Raw genomic sequence first — 25,965 nt, forward strand, 5'->3', positions numbered from 1 at the left:
TTTCCTCGATGGCATCTGATGAATTCTTCACCGGTTAACAGTAACAGGTAAGTCTGTTTACTTTTTCTGCCTGAAAAAATAACCCTAAATTGTCAGTAAACGCCCTTTTAATTTTTTCTGCTCCTGTGTTTGTGCCTAAAATTAAACTCTTACCTGCTGTACTTGCTGCTTTTTTTGTTTCACCACGCGCGCGCTGTGATGGGTGGTCATATGGGCTTTTTTTGCGCTGTTACTGCACTATATTTGACCCCAATCTTTCTGGAAGCAGGATTAAGGAGACAGATAAGGTTTTTTTTATCTCTGGAATTAATTGAATTTCACGTTTAAGGTTTGACCTGTGCAAATTGAGCTTCTTTGGCAGCTGTAATACAATTAGAAGAAAAGAAAAACAATAGACTTTGGCTGCATAAAGCCTCGATAACAGATGATTGTGTTATTAATAATATTGTTACAGCTAAATCGTCATTAGGTCTTCTCCCCCTTCTTTTTCCATTACATCCTACACATACAGTGTATGCCTGCGGGCATGTGTATGTATCTACATGATGGTCCACTGATATTACACACTTGTAGGAGGTCAGACTCTTGCATGTTGACATTAGGGAACAAAAGAGTGAAATTAGTTTCAATTAGCACTTAACCTAAAAACAAACACTGAGCACTGTTCAGCCTTGTATCACATCACAGCTGTCCTCAGATTAAATATTCATAATGTGTAGATGTGGTTTAATGACTCCTTATGACCAGTCACACCTGAATGTATTTTGATAGGTTCCCATTAGGAGACTTCAAGGTGATTTGAATTTTTTTATTTGCTTCTTCTTGCGGAGAATCATATGATACCACAGCCATGGAGGCACTGAGTGGAATTATAGACTGGAAAAATCTTTAGAAGCAGTCTGGGTTGGAGCCAGATCTAAAAATGATGCCACTTTCTCAGTATCTTTCTCCTAGTTTCTGTCACAGAGGGAGGGACTGAGTATGAGTGATCAGTTTGTTTAACATGTAGATACAGGTGTGAGCACTAACACAGTGCTGATGTCTGGATTCAGGCCAGTTAGGGAGCTTTGGGAATAAATAGTGGAAGGATGGAGTGTGAGGACCAAAGCCTGGGATCAGAGCCAACCGGACCTCTCAGGGTAGCAGCACCGACTTATTTCCCCTCCCTGATGAGCTAAACTCACTGACACTGCTCAAAGGCACACTGCCAGCCTCTCATTAAAGTTATCATGTCTGGGAAATAAGAAAGGCTGTACATATGTGAGGCTGGTTGGAACAACCATAAAGGCATTACAGTGAATGTTGAGGGGTAGTCTTTATGGAGTTGATTGTCTGAACAGGAGCCACAGAGCTTTAGGATCGATCAATATGTGTTTCCGTCTTTCATTCAGCACTTGTGCCAGAGTAAACAGCAAGGGGCACGACTACAGGGATGCTTTTCACCCACTTAAATTATCTCTTCATCTGACTACTGTTGCAAGGAGTCGAGATTTTTTTTCCACTTGACCTGAAATGATGCTGCCACCATCATCGCCATCATCTGTACACTAATATGCTTCACTTTCATCTGACGAATGAGATGTGAGAAGTGTTAATTCTGTGTTTGAGTTGTGTGATAAATGGTTAAAACAACAAACTATCCTCTTTTCCTGTGGTAGGTCTGCCAACCATCTCACCTTTCATGTCACCGGGACGTCTCCATGGCGATGTTTAGCAGCACAGAGAGGCTCTGGAATGAATCAGAGCGCCTCGAATGGGACTCGGAGAGGAATGACAGCTCAGAGGTGCCATGGCAGGATGAGCGTAACTACTACGCCATGTTCTACTCCCTGCTCATCCTAGCCATCGTGTTTGGAAACGTGCTGGTGTGTCTGGCTGTGCTGAGGGAGCGTTCCCTCCAGACGACCACCAATTACCTGGTGGTGAGCCTGGCTGTGGCCGACCTGCTGGTGGCCTCGTTGGTGATGCCCTGGGCCGTTTACCTGGAGGTGAGGAGGTCAGGGTGTCTGTGTTTACAAAATATCTGTACGGGCCGGTGCTGATCGCAGTGGTTCAGTACTTTTTATTTGTCTGGCCAAGTTACATTTCATTTAAAGGGGACCTATAATGCTCATTTTCAGGTTCATAATTGTGTTCTGGGTTTCTGTTAGAAAAGGTTTAAATGCTTTATGCTCATACTGTCTGTGCTGGAGCACCTCTGTCTAAAATGCCCATATTTAGCACCTTTCTCTTAAGTCCTCCTCCTAAAAAAGCCCAGTCTGCTCTGATTGGTCAGCTTTATTCTTTGTCCTCTACATCTCAGCATTTATGCCAACATAATCTAACTCCCAACTCATCACATATCATGGCATGTTCAGCTGACTTTTGATGTCTATATACAACATGCAAGATATCCTGGGTGCATTTGTTGTTGATGTTCCGGGACAGCGAATCAATTAATGTACATTTTATGCCACTCATTGTTTCTCTTGTGTTGGGATAGTACATACTGTGAAAAAGGAGCTAAAAGTGACCCTCAAATGGCGATATATAAACTATGTGTGTTCCTTGTTGTTGTGGTGCAAACACAACAAAAAGGAGGGTTCTTAGAGCTATGAAATAATTTCTCGGGTCCAAAACCTGTTGTTCATACAATTGAATTGCTAACGTTTACTACTATTAAAACTTGTAGTGGCAGAACTTTTTACCATTTATTTAGTTGAAATAGACATCAAAGTGATCAATAAATGATTGAAATAACTGTTGTTCACGAAAAGTAAACTGTTGAAATTACTCTAGCTTACAGATAAAAAGTTGAAATAATTAGGCCTATGCTCACTAAAAATATCAGATTACCTGTTGAAATTGTTAGCCACAAGCAACCTTAAGTTTATCCTGTTATCCTGTTTATCCATTAATTACTGCTATTTATATAAACTTTTTAACCATTACTCCAGGATATTTGAAAAAAGTTTTGACTTCTCTGCTTGCTTTCTAACTGGTTTTCTTTTTGACAAAAAACAATGGCCTTTAGGTGTCACAATTACCTCAGCTTCATGAGTAACCTACTGCACATTATAGCTGGTAGCTTATTGGTCACATTCTCAATAAATTGACTAAATTACCAATTTTCTCTCCTAATTGGAGGTTTATTATCTTCCTTAAACACAAATATGTAAATATGTTTATCTATTCAAATCATGAATGAATATTTTGTAATTACTTGAGCTACCCCACAGTCTCTCTACCCATCCAGACTTGTGCTACAAGTAGACCTGGTTTGAAATCGCTGATCTAGCTCTGGAGGGAAAGAGGGCAAAGAAAGTAGAGAGGAAGTACAGAGGATGTAGAAGAGGCTGAAATACAGATACTTGGCAATGAGTGAGGAGCTGATGCTGGAGAAGAGGAAAGAGGAGAAAAGAGAAAACGTTACTTGTGAGACAAAGTGGACTTTTGAAATAAGAAAAGGAGCTACAGTCAGAGAGAAAAAGGATGAGGGTTATTTGGAGCTTATTACGTAGTGACAGCTGTGTGGGTGACAGGAAGACAGTAATGATGATATAAAGCTGGTTTAGGTAGTGCCTAACTATTCATGTAGATTATGCATAATTGCTGAAGTACGTTTTGAATATTAACAAATAATGACTTCATCTGCTGAGCTACAAATGACGTAAAGGAGCAACTGCACGCAGGTGAATTTCATTTTTATCGAAGCTTCCAAGGCAAATTGATATTTTTGTCTGCCTTTAATTCATTTTTGCAGTTAACAGATTAATCAATAGCGTCACATAGTTTGTCTGCTTATTGTTAATTTTCTCAGCCTCCATCCTTGTATCTTTGGATGGATTAATAAATAGGCTTACTGGGCTCAAGCTCAGGGGCCCAGAGTGTCAGGGCCCCCTTGGCCTTTATCTACAAAATGTTGCTCAAATTAACTCATAGCTGCAAAGAGACACAAAGAGACTCACAACTGCTTTAAAAAGAGGCAAAACAACCACAAAGAGACCCAAAATGAAACAGACAAAAACATTCTAAATGACAAACTCACTCGAAACCATTACAAAGAGATGCAAAACAGGTGCAAAGAGACACAAAATGACTTTGAAGAGATGTAAAATACCAAGGAAAGAGATGCAGAATGACTGAAAGGATATTAAAAATGACTACAATGAGACAAAAAACGACTAAAAAGAGATGCCAAACAGAGACAAAAGAGACTGTAAAAAGGGTAAAACAACCACTAAGTGACACAAAAAAACTACAAAGAGAAACAATAAACTTTGAAGGGCTGTAACATGACTATAAACGAAACAAAATTACCACAAAGAGATGCAAAACAACTATAATGTCTGCATGTCTTGCTCTTGTGCAGGGAAGGTGGTGGGGCATTTGCATGTCTGTGTCCAGGGGCCCATTGTCTCATAATCCACCCATGCTTGTCACTAACTGTTCAGTAACTCTATTTACTTTATGGGCACAGATGACTCAGACATCCACATTTCATCAAAGTAATACTTTGCACACTGAAAATGACTGCAGAGGTGTCCTGTTAAGCACACAGGCACAGGCATGTGTGTAGAATACTAATCCTTGAAGCTTGGGGGAACAAAGTGTGTAGCTCATGGGCAGGTGTTTGCCCACACGAGGTCTGAAAATCATCTGGTTGAAGTCCAGTTATATTTAACGAGCAGCCACCCCGCTGCCCGAAGTTTGCTCACTGTCAGCAGAAAACGCTATTACTCACAGTGTGCAGAGGATTCAACGGCAGGTCAACCGTGAAAATAAAAAAATAGATTAACACACTCAGTGAGCAGAGGCTGACAAATTAAAGATGATTACATCCTATGAAAGGTAAATTGAGGTAGCTGGGAGTCTCGCCGGTATTCAGTCATGAGTTTAACTTCCATGCAGGCAGTCATGCTGTTAGAGCATGTGCTACCTTTTTCAGTTCAGATTTAAAGGGTAAACTCACAGTCCCATAAGGAATGAGTCATTAAAAGATAGTATGACGAAAAGGTACAGTATTCATTAATTTAGCAGGAATGTAAAGGTCATTTATATCTTGGATGAGGCTAGAAAAAAAACATATGGCGCAAAAACTTTTATCTCCCAGCGCTGCGAGCAACATCACCCTCCGAGCTCTAATCTTAAGGATGGGGGATTAACTTGTGACTCGAGGGTTACTGGTTTTCTTCTGGGTGTGACTTGGCAGGAAAAATGAGTGAGTATCTCTTTGCCCACCAATCAGCACATAATGATGAGCACTTGGATGGTACGTTTGATGTATGATTTGTACTTGAAGGAAGTGGTTGTATTGGCAGCAATGACTGAGTACTCACATCATACAATTCCTTTTAAATGACGCTCAGCCGCAGCAAGTGTGAAACAGCTCCATTTGCAGTGTGGAGGTTTCCTCTCTGTCATGTCAAGATTTAATCTGTAGTGTTTATTATATGGAGTACAGGGAGCTCTGACAGTACCACATGATTAATTTGAGCTGGGTGATATGGAGAAATTCAAATATCATGGCATTTTTCACCAACTACTTTGATATCAGTACTGCACCATTATTGCAGGGTTGACTATTTGTGCTTTTGCTAAGTATTTACACATGACATTTTTTGATAATCTTCAGTAATGAGAATATAATGACTAAGTGGTTAAAGGCAAATAATAATAATAATAATAATAATGAACTTTATTTTTTATAGCACCTTTCATACAAGAGATGAAGTGCAAAGTGCTTTACAACAAGCGCATTAGACAGAATGAACATAAAACTGGCCAACAAGGCTACAAAAACAAAACAAAAATTAAGTAATAGCAGAACCATAAATTATAAACATAAAATCATAAAACCGTAAATCATAAAATCAAGTACAAAACAGCATTTTAAAAGAATTGCAACCGTGTGAATTGTAAAAAGAAAGAGTTTTATCCGTAAAAGGCTAGAGTGGAAAAAAACATGTTTTTAGTTTTCTTTAAAATGATTTTGTGAGCTGGATTCTTGATATCAATAGTCGTGCGTTTCATAGTTTTTCGTAACTGACAAAGGCTGCATCACAGATTTTTTTTTGGGTGTTGCTTGCAATAAACCAGCAGCAGATAATCGCAGTGTTCATGAAGCTAAACAGTTAACAGGGGAGTTAGAAATGTAGCTCAGTCCGAGCCCATTTAGTGCGAAGGAAGGAGGACCTTGAAATCAATTCTAAATGTAACAGGAAGCCAGTGCAGAGGAGCTAAAACTCTCTTCTTGGTTCTGGTGAATAGCTGAGCTGCAGAGTTTTGAATGAGCTGAAGTCTCTCAGTGGTGTAATTCAGAAGGCCAGTAAAAAGTGACTTACAATAGTCGAGTGAGTCTGAAATAAAGGCACAATTTTTTTGTTAATCTTCCCGGTCATAGTGACAAAACATTGGTATTTCACAACCTGGGAAAGAAAACAAGATGATATTACAATTTCCAAAAGGTAAGATGATCAAGTCTCATATCATGATATCTATATAATATCAATATATTACCCAACCCTAAGATCAAGTGATTCAAATGTACTCCTCCTTATATGCAGTGCTGATTTGTTTTTGAGTCAACAATTTATTCCTCCAAGTTTTGTCAAAAAATAAATAAATCTAAATGCAGCTTTGTCATCTGCAACTGTTATATGATAATCCAACTTTTTTTTCATCATGGAAAACCATGGAAACACAAAAAGATCCCTCGACAGATAGTCCATCTCCTGTCCAAGTGTCCAGACAATTTCCACCCCCACTGTGTCTCTTTGCTGAGACATTTAGCACAATTGACAGAGAAAGTACAGATCACATATGTTCAAACACTCGATTCGAGGTGTCTGCAGAGCCCCAGTGAGTCACCGTCATTTTCCCACTCTGTGCACACAATGTTCAGTATGTGCCCACATGTGTCCCTCAATCTTTTTGTATGAGGGGGTGACTGAGTACAAACAAGTACGATGTACATGCCGCGTATAAATTGTGTGTATTGATGTTATTTCTGTACTTGAGAGGACCAAATGTCCTTACAAAAATTAAAGAAGACCTGCCTAAAAGAGGACATTTTCTCAAGACCGTGTCCATATTCCACACTACAAACTCATTGTATTCAGTATATACAGTAATATTTTGTCGTAAGATACTACTCTTGCATGTCAAATCATACATACATTCCTTGCTATTTTGTAGTTCTTTCTGTCTCATTAGCAATTTATTTCATTTTCTGCAGCTGTAAGCAGAACTCCATGTCCTCTGTGCTATGCAATGTAAATCAATAGTGTGCACACTCATAAATCAAGCCTATGTTGAAAAGCATATGAACTTTATTGAGTTTACATTTTTTGTCACTCCCATGTGAGCACACTCTACACTCATAACCTATAAAATGGAATTGGGCACAGTGTGAAGCTCAAAAAATGCTGGTACACACAAATTCCCCAATGCACTTGAATGGTATATTTGATTATTCAACTGTTTCCGCAGTCTTCACCAGAATAAATGGAGACATGCAAAACCTCATATGTAGCATTTATATATTATTTAGTACTTTAAAGTTTCACTGACAGTGTGGTTAACGTGGTTGTGTTGAGGCACAAAAACCACTTGGTCATGGTCAGGAAAAGATCATGTTTTGACCTAAAACACTCGTTTTTGGTGCCACAATTTCTGCAGCAATGTCTCCTAAAAAACAGCTACTTTTGGCAATGTCTCAGTAAAAAAACAAAAAACAATCACTTTTCATGGCACTGTCTTGGCAGGAAATGCAGTGATTCTCTGTAAACACAATGGCTTTACGCAGGGATGTAAATGTAAAATTAACAACCATTGCAGCAATGTCTGGGGAAAAACACTTTCAGCAATGTCTGATAAACAGGCACTTTCAGACTGATGTATTGATAAAAACAACCACCTTTAGCAATTTCTCAATAAAAATCAATTGCTTTTCATGGCACTATCCTGGCAGAAAATGCAGCAATTTTCAGAGGAAAAAAAAGTGGCTTTATGCATGCCTTAATAAAAATGTCTCTCTAAAGCCAATCACTTTTGGTGAAGTCTCAGTAAAAAAATAATAATTTTCTGAGCAATGTCTCACAAAACAAATCACTTTAGGCAATTTCTCAGGAGCAAAAAACGCTTTCAGCAATGTCTCGTATAAGACAACTATTTTCAGCAATGCCTTGGATAAAGTCAACCAATTTTAGCACTATGTTGGTAAAAAAAACAATTGCTTTCAGCAATGTCCCTGTAAAAAATAACCGCTTTTGTGACACCATCCCATCAGAAAATGCAACGATGTCTCAGTTAAAAATCAACCGCTTTTTAATGGCACTATACCTAGAAGAAACACAGCAATGGGTCACTAAAAAACAGTCAGTTTTGCTGTTTGTTTGTCCGCAGTGTTTTGCAGCCTGGCAGGCATCTTTTCCACCTCCTTATGTCAAAATCAGCCAGTTTATATCGTCACTTTGTAATTGCCAATATGATATGAAATGCACAAATTTTACGCATTTGTGGTTTGCAGAAACAATGCCAACATTTTCCTCTGGCGATTGTGCTGAATCATGTAAACTGATTTTTTATGCATGAAAATGGGGGGTGCTCCTTTAAAAATGAATAAAAATTAATATTTATGGGTATATGGTTGAGTTAAGATTGGCATTTGTGAGAGGACTGGGTGGGTTAGGTTTAGTAATTAGCATTTATTAGCAGTGAATGTTTTCACACTAGTATGTATAAATGTGTATCTTTATATGTGTGACAACCACAGTCTCTGCAAGAGAGACTGCGGTCTATTTAAGTCTTGATACATGTGTGTGCCTGTGCATTTTCCCATGTGTGCGGGCCACCTCTCTGTGTAGGTAGGTGTATATTCCCATCTTGGAGTTAAGAGATTCAGCAGGCAGCCGGTGGAGCTTGGATCCCATTTATCTCTGTCAGACAGTTATTACCAGGCATTATGGAGCCCAAGTGAAAGCCTTTTGTGGAGGGATGGTGGGGAGGAGGGTTGTTTGGAGTTTATCTGTTTTGCTGTTCAATGTCCTTTGAAAATTGGAGATTTCCTTGAGGATGATTAGATTTGAAAACACTGTGTATGTTATCCATCATGGTGCCATCACCACAGTATTTTCACACATTTGCAGGTTGTGTTATCTGAAAACAAGTGACATAAACATTTAACTCATGTATAAATTAGCCTAAATAATATCCCTATTAGCATATATGTGGTAATTCATTATATCAAGGTGAATATAGTAGCGGCCTATTGTTCTTCATCTTTCCTTGTAACAGTGGACGCACTATCTCCATGTGTTTCTTCCTCCTTGCCTTTCTGTCACATGTACAAGTGTGTGCGCTCATGTGCACTCAATAGGTGTGTCACACTTCACGCTGAAGATGGGGAAGAGAAACGTGTGCATTGATAATCTGCCTGTCTGTCCTGTGCAGGTGGTCGGCGGTGCCTGGCTTTTCAGCCGGCTCTACTGTAACATCTTTGTCACGCTAGATGTGATGATGTGCACCGCCAGTATCCTCAACCTGTGTGCTATCAGCATTGACAGGTGAGTGTGCAGCATCTGTGTGTGTGTTTACCTTCTTGCTGCAGTTACTGTGTATAACTACAGATATCTTTACAGTATAAATGCCATCCATTGGAGATTTTTTCTTTTCTTTTTTCTTTTTGAAAGTCCTTTTCTTAGCCTCACCTTATAGATATTTCAAAACGTCATGGAAAATGACAATAGTTTCCCATTTTCTTCGTATCCTCTTGATAGATGTGTGTCAGATGAAAGATGCTGCAGAAGAGACAGAAATGAGAAGATTTTGTGTACAGTGTGGTTTTGATTCTATGTTTTCAGGTTCAGACTCAGGTCTGTTTGTGTCTAATTGCTGTGCAGTTGTTTGCAATAGAGCTGTGCCGTGCATCAGTTTAAACCTTTTCCGTACTTGTATCTTGTATTTAAATTATTTACTTCCTTCGTTTTCTTTTTGTGTCAGTTAATATTTAATCGCTCTCTGCGGCCTTTGAACTTATACTCTGCAGGCATCAAGAGTTCAGCTACATAGAGCGGATAAAGAACTACATAAGGAGTGGAGATGTCATGGGGAGGCTTTTGTATAGTTAGTAAGACTTTTTGAAAGGTGCTTTTATACAGTAAGACACACACTAGTGCAAAGCAACAGTTAATCTCCTCGCTGTAACAAATTGCTGTAAAAATCTTGCCAAATTCTGTACCGTTTTTCCAAAATACAATAAAACACTGTAAAACTTGATGCTTTGAAACAACAGTTAACACAAACAGTAGGCTGCTGTATGGTTTACCAGCTTTTTGTAGTATTTTTTATTTCATCAGATGCCTCATGGGGTAAACTTTTTGTGCGGTGGAAATTTTCCTTTGTTTTCTGAGAGCAAACAAAACTTAGTGATATCCCAACAGATTGTGAGTCCACTTTGTTTGAGACAAAACTGATTAAAATTGTAAAAAAAAATATTCTCAGGAGCTGGTAGAGACCAAAAATGGAGCTAAAATAGAGCGAGTATTAGATTTACATTCATCAGGTCTCCAGAAACACGACTCCAAATGAGTGTTGTTTGTGTAACTGTTGGTTAACAAGTTGGCCATATCAACTGAAATGTGATTTTAAATTGTAATTTATTCATTTAAAAAAGGGATTGTGTACATAAGTCCAAATTAAATTAATGTAAATGTACCCGAGTTAGCTGGGGAGCTCATTTTAATTGGTATTCCCTTGCCTGACAGTATGCACAATGGTTAAGACTAACAACATTAGGATCAAAAGGCACGCAACATACTGTAGTTAAACATTTACAAGCTAAGTATATGTATCACAACTTAACATTATAAGTGGATAAAATCTAGATAGCAAATGTTGCAGGCACAGTATGAGTACAGTCCTTTATAAATTAGGTAAAATTAGCCTAAAATCAGGGCTGGCATTGTTGGTTTTAAATGAACCATTTTAATTAGTGGTCAGAATTTCTTTGTGCCGCCCCCAATTAGCCAACAAAATCAGTTCAGTCAGACAACTTATGTTTGAAATGTATATTTCAGCAGCAGAACATTGTAAGAGTTTGGCATCTAGACTCCAGCCTCATCAATCATCACCACCCCGTGGATATTTTTCCTTTGTTTTTTTTAATAATATCTTATTATCCCCCCTCAGCCAATTTTCACGTCATTTCCTTGTCACCTTTTACTTATATTTTGTAGTTTGCAGGACATTTCTTGTCAAGTTGCTCATTTTTGTTTTTTTTCCTCATGTTTCTGAAACAAATCAAGCCAATTTTTTTCAGGTTTCAGAAGTTTAAATGCTTGTGAAAGGCGTCTGAAGGCAGCACACGAAAACTTATGTTGATCCAGGTGTTAAAGGTTACATGGTACATGCACAAGGCAGATGCCCCAGGGACGCTAACGGGTTAATCAGGCTGTGGTTATGTTCAGTAAAAGGTACCAAACCCCTTACATCATCTTTAATTGCACACGGTTCCACCCCTGCTGGAACATATGTTTGTGCGTCAAATGAATAATTTGCTTCTGAGAGTTGAAGTCCTCTGGAGCCCTGTGGTTCCCTGTGATTGATTATTAGAGTCAACAGCACATCATCATACGCTTTGTGAGGTGCTAAATTAAAACAAAGCACCAGGGGCATTCTGTGTCATTGATAGTGTTCAACACTCCCGCATTACCTTTGTGACAGCATTGTTTATTTATAAGTTTGTCGCGGTGGTTGCTGTGATAGCGAGGGAGATTTGTTGAAAGGATGAGTCAAATCAGGCTATTCGGAGGCAGCCGAAATACACCAGAAAGGAAGTGTTTGTGAAACTGCAAAGGTCATGTTTTAAGTTGCATCTCGGAGCTAAAGAGCCTTATTCTCATCCTCAACTAAAAGTGTAGCTTTCAGCAGCACCATCAATAAATCATGTACATTATTTTTTACCTACTGCACTTATTCCTGACTGCTTTATTTAACCAGACAGCAGCATGGTGGGTGTAGGGGGGTATTTTTAGTGAACATCAGTGCTCCGGGTTTAGCCCTTTATTTTGCCCACAGAAGAACCCAGTGTAATTAGTCTGATGATGATAAACAATCATGGCAGTTATCTGGCTCTAAACAACATAACATCACATCAATTTTGGGTCGGGGTCCAGCGTAATTGCTGCTCCTTCTGAGCCTAGTTTTCCCGGACTCATTATACACTCTCGGCATATAGTGTGCTGATTAACTCTTAAATCAAAGCTCCACTTGGTTTAGTGCTGAATACCCAAATTGTTTCTTAATAGCAATGCCTGCTTTGCTGCTCCATTGTTGGTCTTTATGTTATCCGCTTTCTCACAGCAGTGCGTTTCTTGGCATCCCTGAAGCCCAGTTATTTTCAGGAGCGCCCTTTTTCTCACTCTAATTATTCCCCTATATCAGCACTTCTGTCTCCATTCATATGCCACCATCTGTCCCCTGAATGGACACATCTTTAGCGCTGGTCAGACTCTAACGTGTGTGTGTGTGTGTGTGTGTGTCTGCAGGTACACAGCAGTAGTGATGCCTGTCTTGTACAACACCACCCATCGCTCCAGGAAAAGAGTTTTTTTGATGATTGCCACCGTGTGGATCCTGGCTTTCACCGTCTCCTGTCCACTGCTGTTTGGTTTCAACACCACAGGTCAGGTCAACAGCATTATGACTCCATCTTCCTGTCTGGATGTGTCATAGCGAAGAGTCAAGTTATGCAGGATGCAGAGTAGAATGCAAAGCACGGAGGCACCGTGTTAATATGAAATTCAGAATTCAGTCTACATGCGGTTCAGGGTCACTGCTGGGACATGAAATGTGATCTTTAATGGGATTTAAAGGTGCACTCCACCAATTTAGCATGTCAGGGTCAATTTAATTGTCATGGCCTATGCTGCTCAGCCTCTGAAAATGTTGTGTAATGTTTTCTGTGAAGCCTTGTGAAGCCTGAGAAAATAATCACTGATGGTGAGTCTTCGGATTTTTAATTGAGAGCCAATGTTACCAATTGGAGCATGTTGGATTTGAAAGACATGGCCAATTAATAATATTCACGTTTTATCACCCCGTCTGTAATTAGCTGCAGCTGAGTGGGAGAAACTGTGTGCACTGGAGTTTTACTTAGTCAACAAATCTGTAGAAAGTCAACATTGCTGGTAGTTAAGTCTAAATTAGATCCACAATTATAATAAGGCGAGTTGAAACTTGCAACCCTTGCAATATGCCGGTCTGCAATGTTTTGAAAACCTGCCAGTTTACACCAATACAATGAGATGAGACAAGAAAAGACAATGCATCTTCATAGCAACAACTCTCTGTACTTCTGTTCTTACTTTCAGCGTTTCAGGATTACTTTGTAGCTGATTATTATTTGTTGCTTCTTAAAATATGAATCAGGACAGTTATAGTCAGATACTTGCTACAGTTGCATTTCTAGTGATGATGAAAAGGCAAAAAAGTTAACAAAAATATCTGAGCGTCAGATAAAACATGTTCATAATAAATACACCACAATAATTTAAATCCTGGGACCTGGGTCTGTGACAGGGGTCTAAGATCCCTGGGGGTTCTCAGAGTAACTGTTTGATACTTTTTTGATTTTTTTTCTTTCTTTTTATTATTTATGCAGGTAGGGGTTTGCTGCTCCATCTCTCTTTCAGCTAAGAGGTCCTTGGCCTGAAAAATATTGAAGACCCCTGATTTAAATTACTAGCCACAACAAAAAGTATGTGTGTGTGACATGCACACACACAGCGCGCAGCAGCAGTGACACACTCTCTGACACCGACGCACCTTCAGGTGTGAGATTGACTTATGTGTCAACAGCTGCAGGGATGTAAATGAGACGGACTTGGCAGGTAGAGGGCAAGCGTTCACACCATCTGCATGCAGTTTGTGACTGACTAGGACAGCAGACTTTGCTACAAGCTGATAGCTGTTGAAACAGGTGATGTGTCTTACGTTCTAAAATCATCAGCTGTCGACTTGTCAAGCTGAGGTGTCAGGTGACACTATCTGAGTCGAGCTGAGAAAGGGCCGGTTCATACCACTGCTCTGTTCTCTAAAACGTTCTAAAACTGTTTTGTTGCTTGCAGGCAGCTGAGCTTAGAGAGATGGTGACTGTGAGTGGTGGGGATAACGTTATAGGACTAGCAAAAAAGCAGTTTATGAGCTATATTAGTATCTAAACCCAGCAAGACTTGTCTAAGTAGGCCAATTGCATTATGGACACAGCATCCATAAATGCCACAATGACTTATATCAACTGTAGCTTAGCTTTAATTCTTCTTTCAAAAAAAAAAAAGAAATTTAAATTCTGAGATCTGTAAAATCTGCAAATTTGTTTATTTCTGTTATGATTTTTAGCCTTAACTGTAATGTTTAAAGATATTTAGTTGGTCTACTTATGGTGGTCTGGCCTATCTGACCTTAATGCTGTGCTTATTTTATTTGCTGTGTTGCTTTTAGCATCTTTGATAAACCAATTCTACAGCCATCAAAGCTAAACAATGTCCTGCTGCAGACAGGCCGAAGCAAAACTTATTTCAGCCACCTTAAGACATCATTGCAATCTAAGCAAATGCCATATTTGGAATATTTTCACACCGTGTTTTTTTCTATAGTGTTTTAATATGTTTATTTAGAAATATATTGTATGTGAATGTTGAGAGAATAGTAGTAATCGCAGCAGGAATTTTGTCAGTCAAGTGAAAAACCTTTTCTTATTTTAACTTTTCAAATATTGATCCTGGTTAAATAAGGTAACTGCATGGGAAAAGATTTCAACAAGTGCTTCTTAAATGATTCTGAACTATGTTTTTCTGCGGGGGTTCGAGTTCTACACAACTGAAAAACTATCGTGCTGATGAAATCACGTCTTCTGCATTTGTGTGGCGAAAAATGAACCGCTGAACAGCAAAACAGACAGAGAAATGTGAGAGACATCACCAGTAGCTATTTTAATTTCAATAGCCAGCAGCACGTATGCATGACTGCACATACACAATTAAGAGCATTAGTCAGACACAATGTAAAGCTACTCACAGAGATGCAGGCATTTGGTTTAGTCCACTTACAATCAATGCAAAACAATAGCTGGTGATTGCAGGAATCCCACTTTTTTGTCAGTATGCAACCAGGCATCAGCACTGAGAGGAGGGACCGGGGGTTCATGTGAGGTCCAGGGTCCTTCATCGGCCTTCACAAAGAAAGGGATTGAAAAAGAGCAGTTCGACAAATTCTGTACAAGAGCCAAACAACATAATATGAATCTTGAAACTGAAGGGGGTTTGGAGTGTGGCTAGAAATAGATTGTATCTGTCTGCCCGTGTTTTCATCTCTCTGTGTATTGAAGTATGGGGTATTGATCCGGGTCAACGTCCAGGGAGCAGCAAATTACGTCAGTTTGTTCATGCCACTGACATGCAATATGCATTTCACAGCTGTGGTCAGAGCTTGTTATTTTTTTGTCACATTTCATTTTATGGAACTATTAGTCCTCTTGATAGATTTTCAACCTTGAAATGTTGAATGACACATTGGTCTAAATGCTGTTATTATTATGTCAAATGGGCTCTTATTCTGAATTAATGGCACAATTATGGTACAATTATTATTAGTCACACCTCCACCATACAGTCATTGCTGTATGATTAAGTGTGTGCAGAATATGAAGGAGGAGAAGCCAACAAGGTCATTTCAGCATTGGCTCAGGTCAGAGGTCAGCCTGCTCTCTGTTTTTTTATTATCATGTGATTTCGAGGCTGTTTTGCATAATGATGTTTTGTTTTAATCAGATGACCCCATGGTGTGCTCCATCTCCAACCCGGACTTTGTGATCTACTCCTCGGTGGTGTCCTTCTATCTGCCGTTTGTGGTCACTCTGCTGGTCTACATCCGCATCTACATCTTCCTCAGGATGAGACGGAAGAGGATCACTTTTGGCCAGACCAGCGGGAAGGTGCAGCCAGGCTCAACTCCGCCATCAGTGGTGAGAAGTCATCTATTATTATTTCCTTTGTCAGTGTTTTCGCTTTTTACGTAATAATGGTACCCAAGGGTGTAGGTTTTGTTTCAAGATTGGTAGTGACATATATGAAACGGCATATTTTTTGTTCATTAATGAATTAATGATTTCTACAGACTGGATGGTTTATTATTTTATATTATGACTTACTAACATTTATAATGGCAGTCTTGTCCTGCAACTACAGCGTTCTCTTATTAACAGCTTTTAAATGATTTTTAAAGCATTAGTAAAAAATTATATTACATCTATTAATGCAGCCATTAATTAGGCCCTATGAACCCTTAATTAAGGACGTCTTATTAGTAAGTGGTTCCTAAATTATTGTAAGAATAAAAAATACCGTCATCCACCATTATAAAACTCTGTATATCATATTGTATGAAGTCAAATATTAATGGTGGTCAAGCTCAGAATAATGCTGCTATTAAACTGACTCTTTGTAGATGCAACGTTTTCTCCTGACTGCAGCTTGAATATTTCACATGTAGATACAATCTCTTCCCTCATTCACATTCACCCACTTAATGCATATAATGCATTTGCAGGACCTGCAAATTACAGTTCACCTTCATACTAGATCTATTCTTTTTAACCTCCCCTAAAGCCTCGTAGCTGGATGCATTACAACATAAGAGAGAACCTTTTTGTCTGAAACATTCAGTCAAATTGTCAAAGTACAAGCCATTTTTTTCATTTGCACAAATTTTTATGTGTCATTTGAAGGTAAAGTGGTACAGGCGAGATGTCGGAAAAATGTCAGGAATATTATTTTGTTCTGATCAGAGAGAAAAGTGTCTATAAATGTAGGCTGAAACACATTGAAAAAAAATGAATATACAGACAAAATGTAAAGGTCAGTTCAGATGCGGCTGATCTGCCTGTTGTCACAAAACAGAAGTTTTTCTTAATAAAATCTTTGAAACGTGAGCAAATTGGTTTGATTTGTTTCAGACATTGGTAGAGGGTAATGAGCAACTTAAAAAAGGCGTGGCTCAGAATTCTGCAATCAATAAGGAAAAAAGTTATGATAAAAAATTACCTGAAAACAAGCCAAAAAAACTCCAAAACAAAAGGCCTAAAAAGCGCCAGAAAAAAATTAATTAAATGTAAAATTTTGATAATATTAAAAGAGTTTTCATTACATTTTTTTCTTTTTTTGGATTATTTTCTTATTATCCTCCCCTCTTTTTTCAAAACTTATTTTTTGTTGCATTTTACAAATTTCTTGCAATCTGTAGGACATCTCCAGCAAAGTTGGTGATTGTCTTTTTTTCCCCATGTTTTTAAAAGAAATCAAAACAATTAGCTCAAAATTCAAAGGGTCAAATAGCTTGTGAGAGGCGTCTGAACCTACACAAGAAAACTCATGTCAATCCAGCTTTCAAAGGGTTAAAATGGCTTGTAGGTTAAAAAATAGTCAGTCTTCTCTTCTTTTTTGTTGTATTTTGGAACAAGGGTGACACTGCTCTTTAAATCCCTTTGTGATGCAAATATGAATAACTGTTTACCACCACCTGTCACTTCTTTGATGACATCCCTCTTTCGAATATTTGTCCCAGTTCCATCTATCACACAAATTATGGCTTTATCTTTTAACCAGGGGCAAGGAGACACCAGGTCATGTTCTATGTGTCTGCATCTACCCTATTTTTAAAATACGGTGTACAGAAGACACTATTAGATAATTCAATCCAGTAACATGACCAGTGGTGGCGTATCCAAGCGCTTCAACTCTATTTTTTCCCCTTCATTGCACACTAATTTACAATCAAGTCCTCTATTATAACAGCAGGTTACACATGATTGGATGAGTTTGGGATCTCATCCATGATACGTTGTGAGATCCAAGCCCTGGAGGAGATCAGGATGAGAGAGCTTGAATGGAAATGTGTTTTGAAATAATATAACAGGACCAAACTGAGGGATATTGATATGAAGAAGGAAACTTGCTGTCCTTATTTCTGCAGCGAGCTTTCATTGAGTGGCAGTGTTTTGCTCAGTAGTAAAGGCAATAAAATAACAGGTGAATTGTAATTCAAGGACACTCAAGATGAAAACATCCTCTTTTCTAGTGAAAAAACTTTCTTTACCTGTAGATTGAAGGGGAACGGGTGTTGTAAGGGTGATGAGGAGGGTTAAGCATTTCTCTGGAAAATAGTTTCCTAAACTTCCCTCTGATCCCCTAGGAAACCTGTCTACACGAGGATACTCCCAAGGCGAAACAGGACCTGTCACCTATAAGAATCAAAGTGGTAGGTGCTATTTTAAACTACATATCCTACACCGTTTTTGAATTGATTTACTTGAGTGCTCCAGTTTCGCTCAATGCAGTGCAGCCTAATGCCTGACTAACTCTCATATCGACTGTGTTGGCGTATTGTGACATGGTGGCACGCTGAGCGTTTCTGTTTTTAGCTTTTCATGTGAGTCTGTCAGTGTGTGTGTTCATGCACACTTGGGTTTTTCGTTCCGCTGTGTGCTCGCAGCCCAGGGGCCTGAAAAGGAGCTGAAAATTGTTATTCTGAAGTGTGGCTTGTTGCCTTTCGTCACCTGGTCACTTCTCAGCTGAGCAAAGTCTGTGTGACGCACTGCAGCACCTGCATAATCCACGGACAGCACAGAGGCGGAGGGAATAACAATCTGTAATTTTCCCTTGAGGAAAATATGTGAAGAGATAAATGTAAGAGTGAAAGAAGCATGAAAATTAATGTTTCTGGCTATACTGGAGATACACGTTGCCCAATTAGCACAACTAATTATGCTTCTTTTAGCCCCAAGGGAGAAAAGCCTGATTGGAGCTTCAGCTGCTGAATTTGCAGAGTTTAAGATAGTGGAAGTATTTTCTGGTATGCTATGAAAATGAAATATTGTATTTTGAGGTAACTTATGGATATTGCAGTCGCACTGATGTATGCTGAATGCTAACTGTGCGTCTGTGATTTAAAAACTTGCAGTGGAGGTATAGGAAGAGCTTTCAGTCTGTCTGAGCAGCACTTCCAAGATGTATTGGCCATAATGTTGAACTCCCCACTTTTCTGGCTCACTGGAGTAGCACTCAGCTTCAAATATTTTCTACATGTATTCAAATAAGATAAGATAAAGGTTAGTTTTGCGATAGAGAAGAAGTGTAGAAGAATAAAGGCAGATAAGAGGCAGATCGATGAACTGTGATTAAAGCTGCAATAATTTAATTTTTTTGGAAGCTGCAGACAACAGAAGAAGATGGAAACACAGAATTGCCATTATCAGCTATATGAAGTTATCAGAAAACAGCTATTTACACACTGAGCAGACACAGAGCACCATTGAGACACCAAACAAATGCAAAGGTCCTTGCACATCAAACCCTTTTTTTGTGTGTTTTTAAAACATTTGATCCTATAAAAATAATTACACACACCTTGCTCGCTAAGTCTAATGCATTTTATTGATCTGTTTATTTTTAAAGTTCACAATACAATATAAATTAGGAAAGCAGTTTTCCTCCCCTGCATCTCTCCACTGTTAATACCTTATGCTGTCACCACTCTCTGCTTGTGTCTTGCATTTGGCACCACAGCTACCTGAATTATGAAATCAAACTGTGTCTATAAATTGCATTTTGCTTAAAGTATCATCTTTAGATGATTACATTGGATATGATAACAATTAACTGACAATTGGTTATTAGGAATGAATCAAACATGTAAATTCAGTCAATTAATTGATAGGCTATGCCATACAAAATGTTGTAAGTATATGCTATATGTTGTTGTGAACTTTGATTGAGAAAAAATGCATTTGGTATTGTTTGAAATAAGCACAAGTTTTTATGTTTTTTTTTTTCAAATAATGATTAATTGATTGTTGGTTAAACTAATAATCAGTTAAGGAAGGTGCTTGTGATTTGGCTGTGGCTGTTTAATACAAATGCGGAGCTGTTTGTTTCTTCTTTTACCATATAGAGTCTGAGAGTCTGAACAAGGTTCAAAGGGATGTGACAGTGACATTCACATAGTATAGTAAACAAGCCAAGGTAGAAAGGCTGAACTGAATATTCGGATGAAACAAGTATCACAAGTATCTGGTACAGATTATGGCTATCATCTGTGTAAAATGTGTCAATATCTGTTCCCCCATTGAAGAAAATTCTCATGTGTAGCTATGTTTTATGTCTCATTCTTAATATATAAAATGATATGAGGCTCATTTCTGAGACGTTTCTGTAAATAGTTTTTTAAATAAATTATAAAACTAACAACTTCTGATCAACCTTTATAAATTTCATGGCTTTCATATAATACCACCTCTTTTTCTTGCGGGCTCCTTGTCCACATCTGTCTTCATACTCTATGAAAAACAAAAACTACAGGAACTCAAACCTGTTCCAAAAACTTCTATGATAGACGAACATTTCAGATTTGGGGGAGATACAATGTGAGGTTGTATTATTTTTAAACACCTGACTATTTCAGACACCAACCAATGAGACAAATATGCAGCTCTTTGGAGAGTTAAATGCTCCACTATGTTCACCGGAAATCATGAAAGAAGAGTACTGTACTGTAAGTTTTTAGACAGTTTTTTAAATTTTATTTATTGATTTTTTTATGGAAAGTGCTGTCTATTGCAAGTGAAACAAAGCATAGCTGCAGACCAGAAACCACAACAGTGGGCTGAAAGACGCTAAAACAGCAGAGAGGAAATGCAGAGTTGGGAAGCAGGTTTGTCCCTAACAGACACCTTTCATATCGCACATACTCATTTGATGCATTGTTTATGTAAGCTTTATGCAACTTTAATGATGTCACATTGTTATTACAATCAAACTGATAAAGTTACTTGTCATTAAATGTGTGTTTGTTGTGCGGCATCTCTTAACCGTGTATAATTTTTCCTGACAGCAGAGTGTAGAGCATTCAGATGCCTCCAAGCCCAACCTATTGTCAGGATGCCTGTGGCACAAACGCCCAAAGACAGGACCTGTGGAGGACTCTGTGCTGCGGCAGGTGGACATGCAGAACTGCTGCAGCATGAGCCATGCCTCCTGTGGCCGCACAGAGCTGGATCTGGAGCAGGAGCGAGGCGAGGAGGAGGCGAAAGAGAGCAATCAGGCTGAACGTCCACCTGTCAGGATGAGCTGCGAGGTGAAGGACCTGTCCAATGGACGGACACACACGTCACTGCGGTCGATGGCTCATTCTCATTTAAGTAATCCACGATTCAGGAGCATGCATGCGCGGGAGAAAAAGGCCACTCAGATGCTGGCCATTGTTCTGGGTGAGTGACGATTGGGTTAAGTGGCTGAGGGAGGAAATTGTAAATGTCATGATAACACTTAATATATGCAATTATATATATAGTTTTTTTTCCGCTTCAGATCTATTAACATTTTCCTGATGGTCTTTTCAGCCATATGTACCCGGTCACCTGTGCTGCTCTCTTGACTGGTGTTGATGGCACCACCACATTTTCTTTCCCCCCCCCCTTCCCCCCCCCCCCCCCCCCCCCGTGCATATGCTGCATGTTTTGCAGAGCCACAATAAATCAAGCTGAAATGTCAGAAAATTCTGGCTGGCTTTGGGTTCACAGTGTGTATCCAGACACGCTGTAGCTCCTGACACAGCTTCCACACGCTCCAATTATCAGCCAGGTTGCTAGAGGCCTGGTCAAGTATAATAAGTTAGCAGAGCAGCAGAGATCTCGCTGACAATAATGTAATCAGAGGTGTCTCATTACGTTACACTAGTGTCAGTGAAAACTGTGACATGCACAAAGAAAAAGATGTCAGTCCCACCTACTTCCCACCTGCTTTTCACCCAAATGACCGCTTCTTTGCTATGATGTTGCGACCCCAATTATCGTGCTTGAATTTAATGAGTGTCTGCAGCATCATAGTTGTTTATACCTAGTAAAGTATGTCCTGTTGGCCACTGCTGGTTACAATAAGTGACTTCAGAACTCGAATAAACACTAAGCAGGTTAATTAGAAACACAGTGTTTTAAATGACCCCTTGCTAAGCCTGTAGAGCTTTTTGTTCTAACACAACACACATGCAGTTTTCAGTGAGCAGCAGATTAGTTGAAATTTGTCATAATTTTTAAAGCAATGGGATTTTCATTTTACACACAAGTGATCAAGGCAGGCCAACTGTATCAGCCAACAGTAGAATTTGTGGGCTGAAAAAATTGTTGTTAGATTTTATTGGTTGTAGTTACCTAATTAATCAGCACTAACTCCATGAGTTGGCTGAAAAAACAGACTTTTTAATGTTTGTATCAGTGTGGTTTTAAAATAGCAACTATAAGAGTCTTCAATAAGCACGACCCCAGGAAGAATGCTTATGCTGGTGCTGATTGGGATCCAAATAAAGAAGGAAAGAATAATAAACACAGTGTAATGCTAAAAGGCTAAAGCTAATTTAAAAGATCAGCACCCTTGCCAGTCTGAATATAACAAATTTTATTCTAAATCAATAACAGTAGCTAAATGAGTTCCAAATAAAGAAAGAAAGGAAGAATGATAATCAAACACAATATGATGCTAAAAAGCTAGGTTAAAAGACCGCATCTTCGCCAAATTTTACTCTGAACCAATGACTGTACATAATGTCTCTGTTTAAGAAGGAGAGCCAACTGTTAAACAGGATGAAATACTTTCTGGACGGGGCTTTAAGCTTTATGTATCTATTATAAACATTTATTTATTTATTTTGCAGAAAATTAACAAAAACAACGAAAAGATCGGACGAGATACATGTGAAGCTTTGTTGTTTCAGGACCAAGGACAGCACTGTTTTGTTACGCGTACGGACCATTGGCGTGTGTGTAGGACACATGTGCTATCCATAGTGCTGAAACATTGCTGGGGAGATTAATAGCCTTTTTTTTTTTTTTTTGCCCTTGTTTGGTTTTTAACGAGATTATAGCAATCCACAGACAGAAAGAAAACGTCAGGGCTAAGTTTAAAACTAAACATTTTAGTAAGGCCATAACCGAGAATGAATTCTTCATCTGATTTTTGAGTGGCTATGTGGTTGTCTGTGTGTCAATCAGTGTGCTAGGTTTTACAGCTGCTTAAGCAGGAACTTGACATGGCTTGGCTAGTGGCTCCAAAAGTGCACAGTGTCAGCCTCCATATCCGGGATATTTTGGCTTCAGTTTTGCACAGCACAAGGAAGAGCTAGAAGAGTCTATGCTCTAAACTCTGATACAGTAATGCTCACATCTTGGCTCCTGCACATTGTGTCAGTTCTGAACAGGGATTTTTCAAACATAACCTGTAACCAGTGGTGGAATGTAACTAAGTACACTTAGGTGCAAGGTTTCAGGTATTTATACTTAACTTAGTATACGGTATATATTAATTAACTGATTGACAGGAAATTAATTAGCAACTATTTTGATAAACAGTATTTTTTTATATATATATATAATATCTATATATAGTTTTTGTGTTTTTTAGATTTTTTAAATTTTTCATATAAAGTACATTTTCTTGTACTTAGTATTTTAACAGTGTGGTATTGGTACTTTTACTTAAGTAAAGGAACTGTATACTTCCTCTACCACTGCATGTGACCCATCATAATAGTCAAAGTAGTTTTCTAATGACGTCATCAATTGTTATGCATTGTTAGCTAATACTAATATTTGAAGTAACACTTAGGTGAAAATTAAAAGCAGCTTGGTAACTATTGGTGGTATGCTAGTTAGTCGAGCATGCTAATGCTTGCAGCACACAAATAAACTGTTTCTTACTTTTTTTGCTCTTGTGTTTTTGTTTTCGTCCTCTCTCCATACCTGTCTGCTCTCTGGTTGCTCCAGGGGTGTTTCTCATCTGCTGGCTGCCTTTCTTTGTGACTCACATTCTGAACACCCACTGCAGGACATGCTACGTCCCTCCTGGGCTTTACAGTGCTTTCACCTGGCTGGGTTATGTCAACAGTGCCCTCAACCCTATTATCTACACTACCTTCAACATCGAGTTCAGACGGGCCTTCATCAAGATCCTCAGCTGCTGAGGAAGGCCGCGCGCCAGGAAATTAAAATGGAAATGAGGCTGTGCACTTCTGCTACAAGTCAAGCGTGGTGCATTTGTTAAACAGTGACCACAGATGTATGCTGGTCATGGACCGAAAAGACAAAGGAGTTGCACAGGAGCAGCAAGGTGAAGCATGAAAAACAACTGTGATTTGCAATATATACAAACAGAGGAGGATTTTTACTTCAAAACTATTACTTGTTTTTTCTCAGCAAGGCTGGACTTCATTTGGACAGTATTATTCCAATAAGACTAACATTTCCATGCCTTGCGTCTTATTGATGGTACAAGGTGTTGGACTTTCTTGTGGATTTGTCTTGTACAGTATGTGCGCTGCTCTTTGGCACAACACCTTCCAATCGATGTACATCTGGAAGCTCATTGGACCCAAGATGAAGCTTTAAGGCTAAATTAATCATAGGGCTGTGGACCACTTTGTCCTGAGACCTGCTGCCACAGCACTGTGTACATCAACTGATGTTCCTCATCTCCCCCTTTCACCCCGTACTTCACCATCATCATCATCATCGGTTACTCTCCAGTGCATGCACACATCAGATTTCAAGGGTGCTCAATTGAATTGTGCTGGAAGGATTGTATTGATCCCTGCCAAGACTCACATTGTTTCGAAGATTGTCATATGTATTGATGTGGAGCTGTTGTGCTCAGTGTGAATTCATTAGAATAAAAATTGTGAGATTTTGATGTAAAGCAAAGTGGAAACTATTTGTTTTCTTTATTAAAGAACCTTGCTGTGATGTAGAGCTCTGCTGATGAAGACGGGAACTGATCCTAAAGATATACTCTGCAGGATTTTCCCGAAAAACAATCTATAGACTCGTACTGAAGCCTTTTCAATCATCGATTATGACCTAGTAGAAGCACATGTCACCGTATTTTTCCGTAGAGGCTCTGCCCTTTGCTTGTATATTCCTATTTTCTTCTTATTTTCTGTGTTCGAGACATTTATGGGTGTGTGTCCCAACAGCACTCAGGTGGTCAGGCTTTGTTTTCTTAATATTATTTTTTGAGACTTTTAAACTTCTTTTTTACTTTGACAGGACAGTACCAGCATGAAAGGGGGCAAAAGAGGGGACAATATGTGGAAAAAAAACCCACGTTCACTTTGGTGAGGACACAGACCGTGCACATGAGGCGCCCGCTTCCCCAGGTGAGCCACTCACCTAGTCAGGGCTTTATGAAAAGGAGGTGGCCAGCTGCTAGATCTTAATGAGGAATGGATCCAGGAGAGAAAGTGCTGAAAAAATGCAAATGTAGAGGCAAAACACCAAACTGGATTAAATCCGGGGTTGGCTTTTATAAGCCCTATATCAAAGAAGTTGGGACGTTTTCTAAAAAACACATAAGAACTTATTTGCAAATCCTTTTCAACACACAGCAGCAGAAATAAGTATTCAACATGTCAATATAAGGATTTAATGCATCCTTTGATGAAATTTAGACCAGACATTGGAATTAATTCAATAGAAAATGGTAATTTCTGTAAAAATGTGTATCAGTTGGACATTAAATATCTTGTCTTTGGACTGTATTTAATTGAATATAGGATGAAAAGGACTTGAAAATCATTGCATTTTGTTTTTATTTACGGTTTATACAACATCCCAACTTCTAGAAAAATGGTTCTACCTTCTCTTTTTTGCTGCTGAGCATATTTTTGAACAGTAATTAACAATCCTGCATAGCATACCTTAAATAAATCAAGCAAGACCGTAAACCGTATGGGTTTCAGGTTCGTCAATGACAGTGTGTTTACTGCTGTGTCTTGTAAATAAAAGAACTGATGAAATGTTTTCCAGGCTATTAATCCAGTAGGATATTGCACAGCTCATGTGTGCATGTGTATGTCTGAATGTTGCTGATGATGGGAGACACCATC

General features: G+C 38.8%; 1 protein-coding gene across 1 annotated transcript; it reads left to right on the forward strand.

Annotated features, from left to right (window-relative positions):
- drd3 (dopamine receptor D3) lies at nt 1-24,045 on the forward strand. Its single transcript, XM_042510597.1, has 8 exons — nt 1-47; nt 1,659-1,988; nt 9,433-9,545; nt 12,528-12,664; nt 15,810-16,003; nt 18,229-18,294; nt 20,926-21,301; nt 23,849-24,045. The coding sequence occupies exons 2-8, from the start codon at nt 1,701-1,703 to the stop codon at nt 24,043-24,045; spliced, it is 1,371 nt and encodes a 456-aa protein (XP_042366531.1). The 5' UTR covers nt 1-47; nt 1,659-1,700.
- Nucleotides 24,046-25,965: the final 1,920 nt, after the last annotated feature.

The sequence above is a fragment of the Plectropomus leopardus genome, chromosome 21, assembly GCF_008729295.1.
Source record: "Plectropomus leopardus isolate mb chromosome 21, YSFRI_Pleo_2.0, whole genome shotgun sequence".
NCBI lineage: Eukaryota > Metazoa > Chordata > Actinopteri > Perciformes > Serranidae > Plectropomus > Plectropomus leopardus.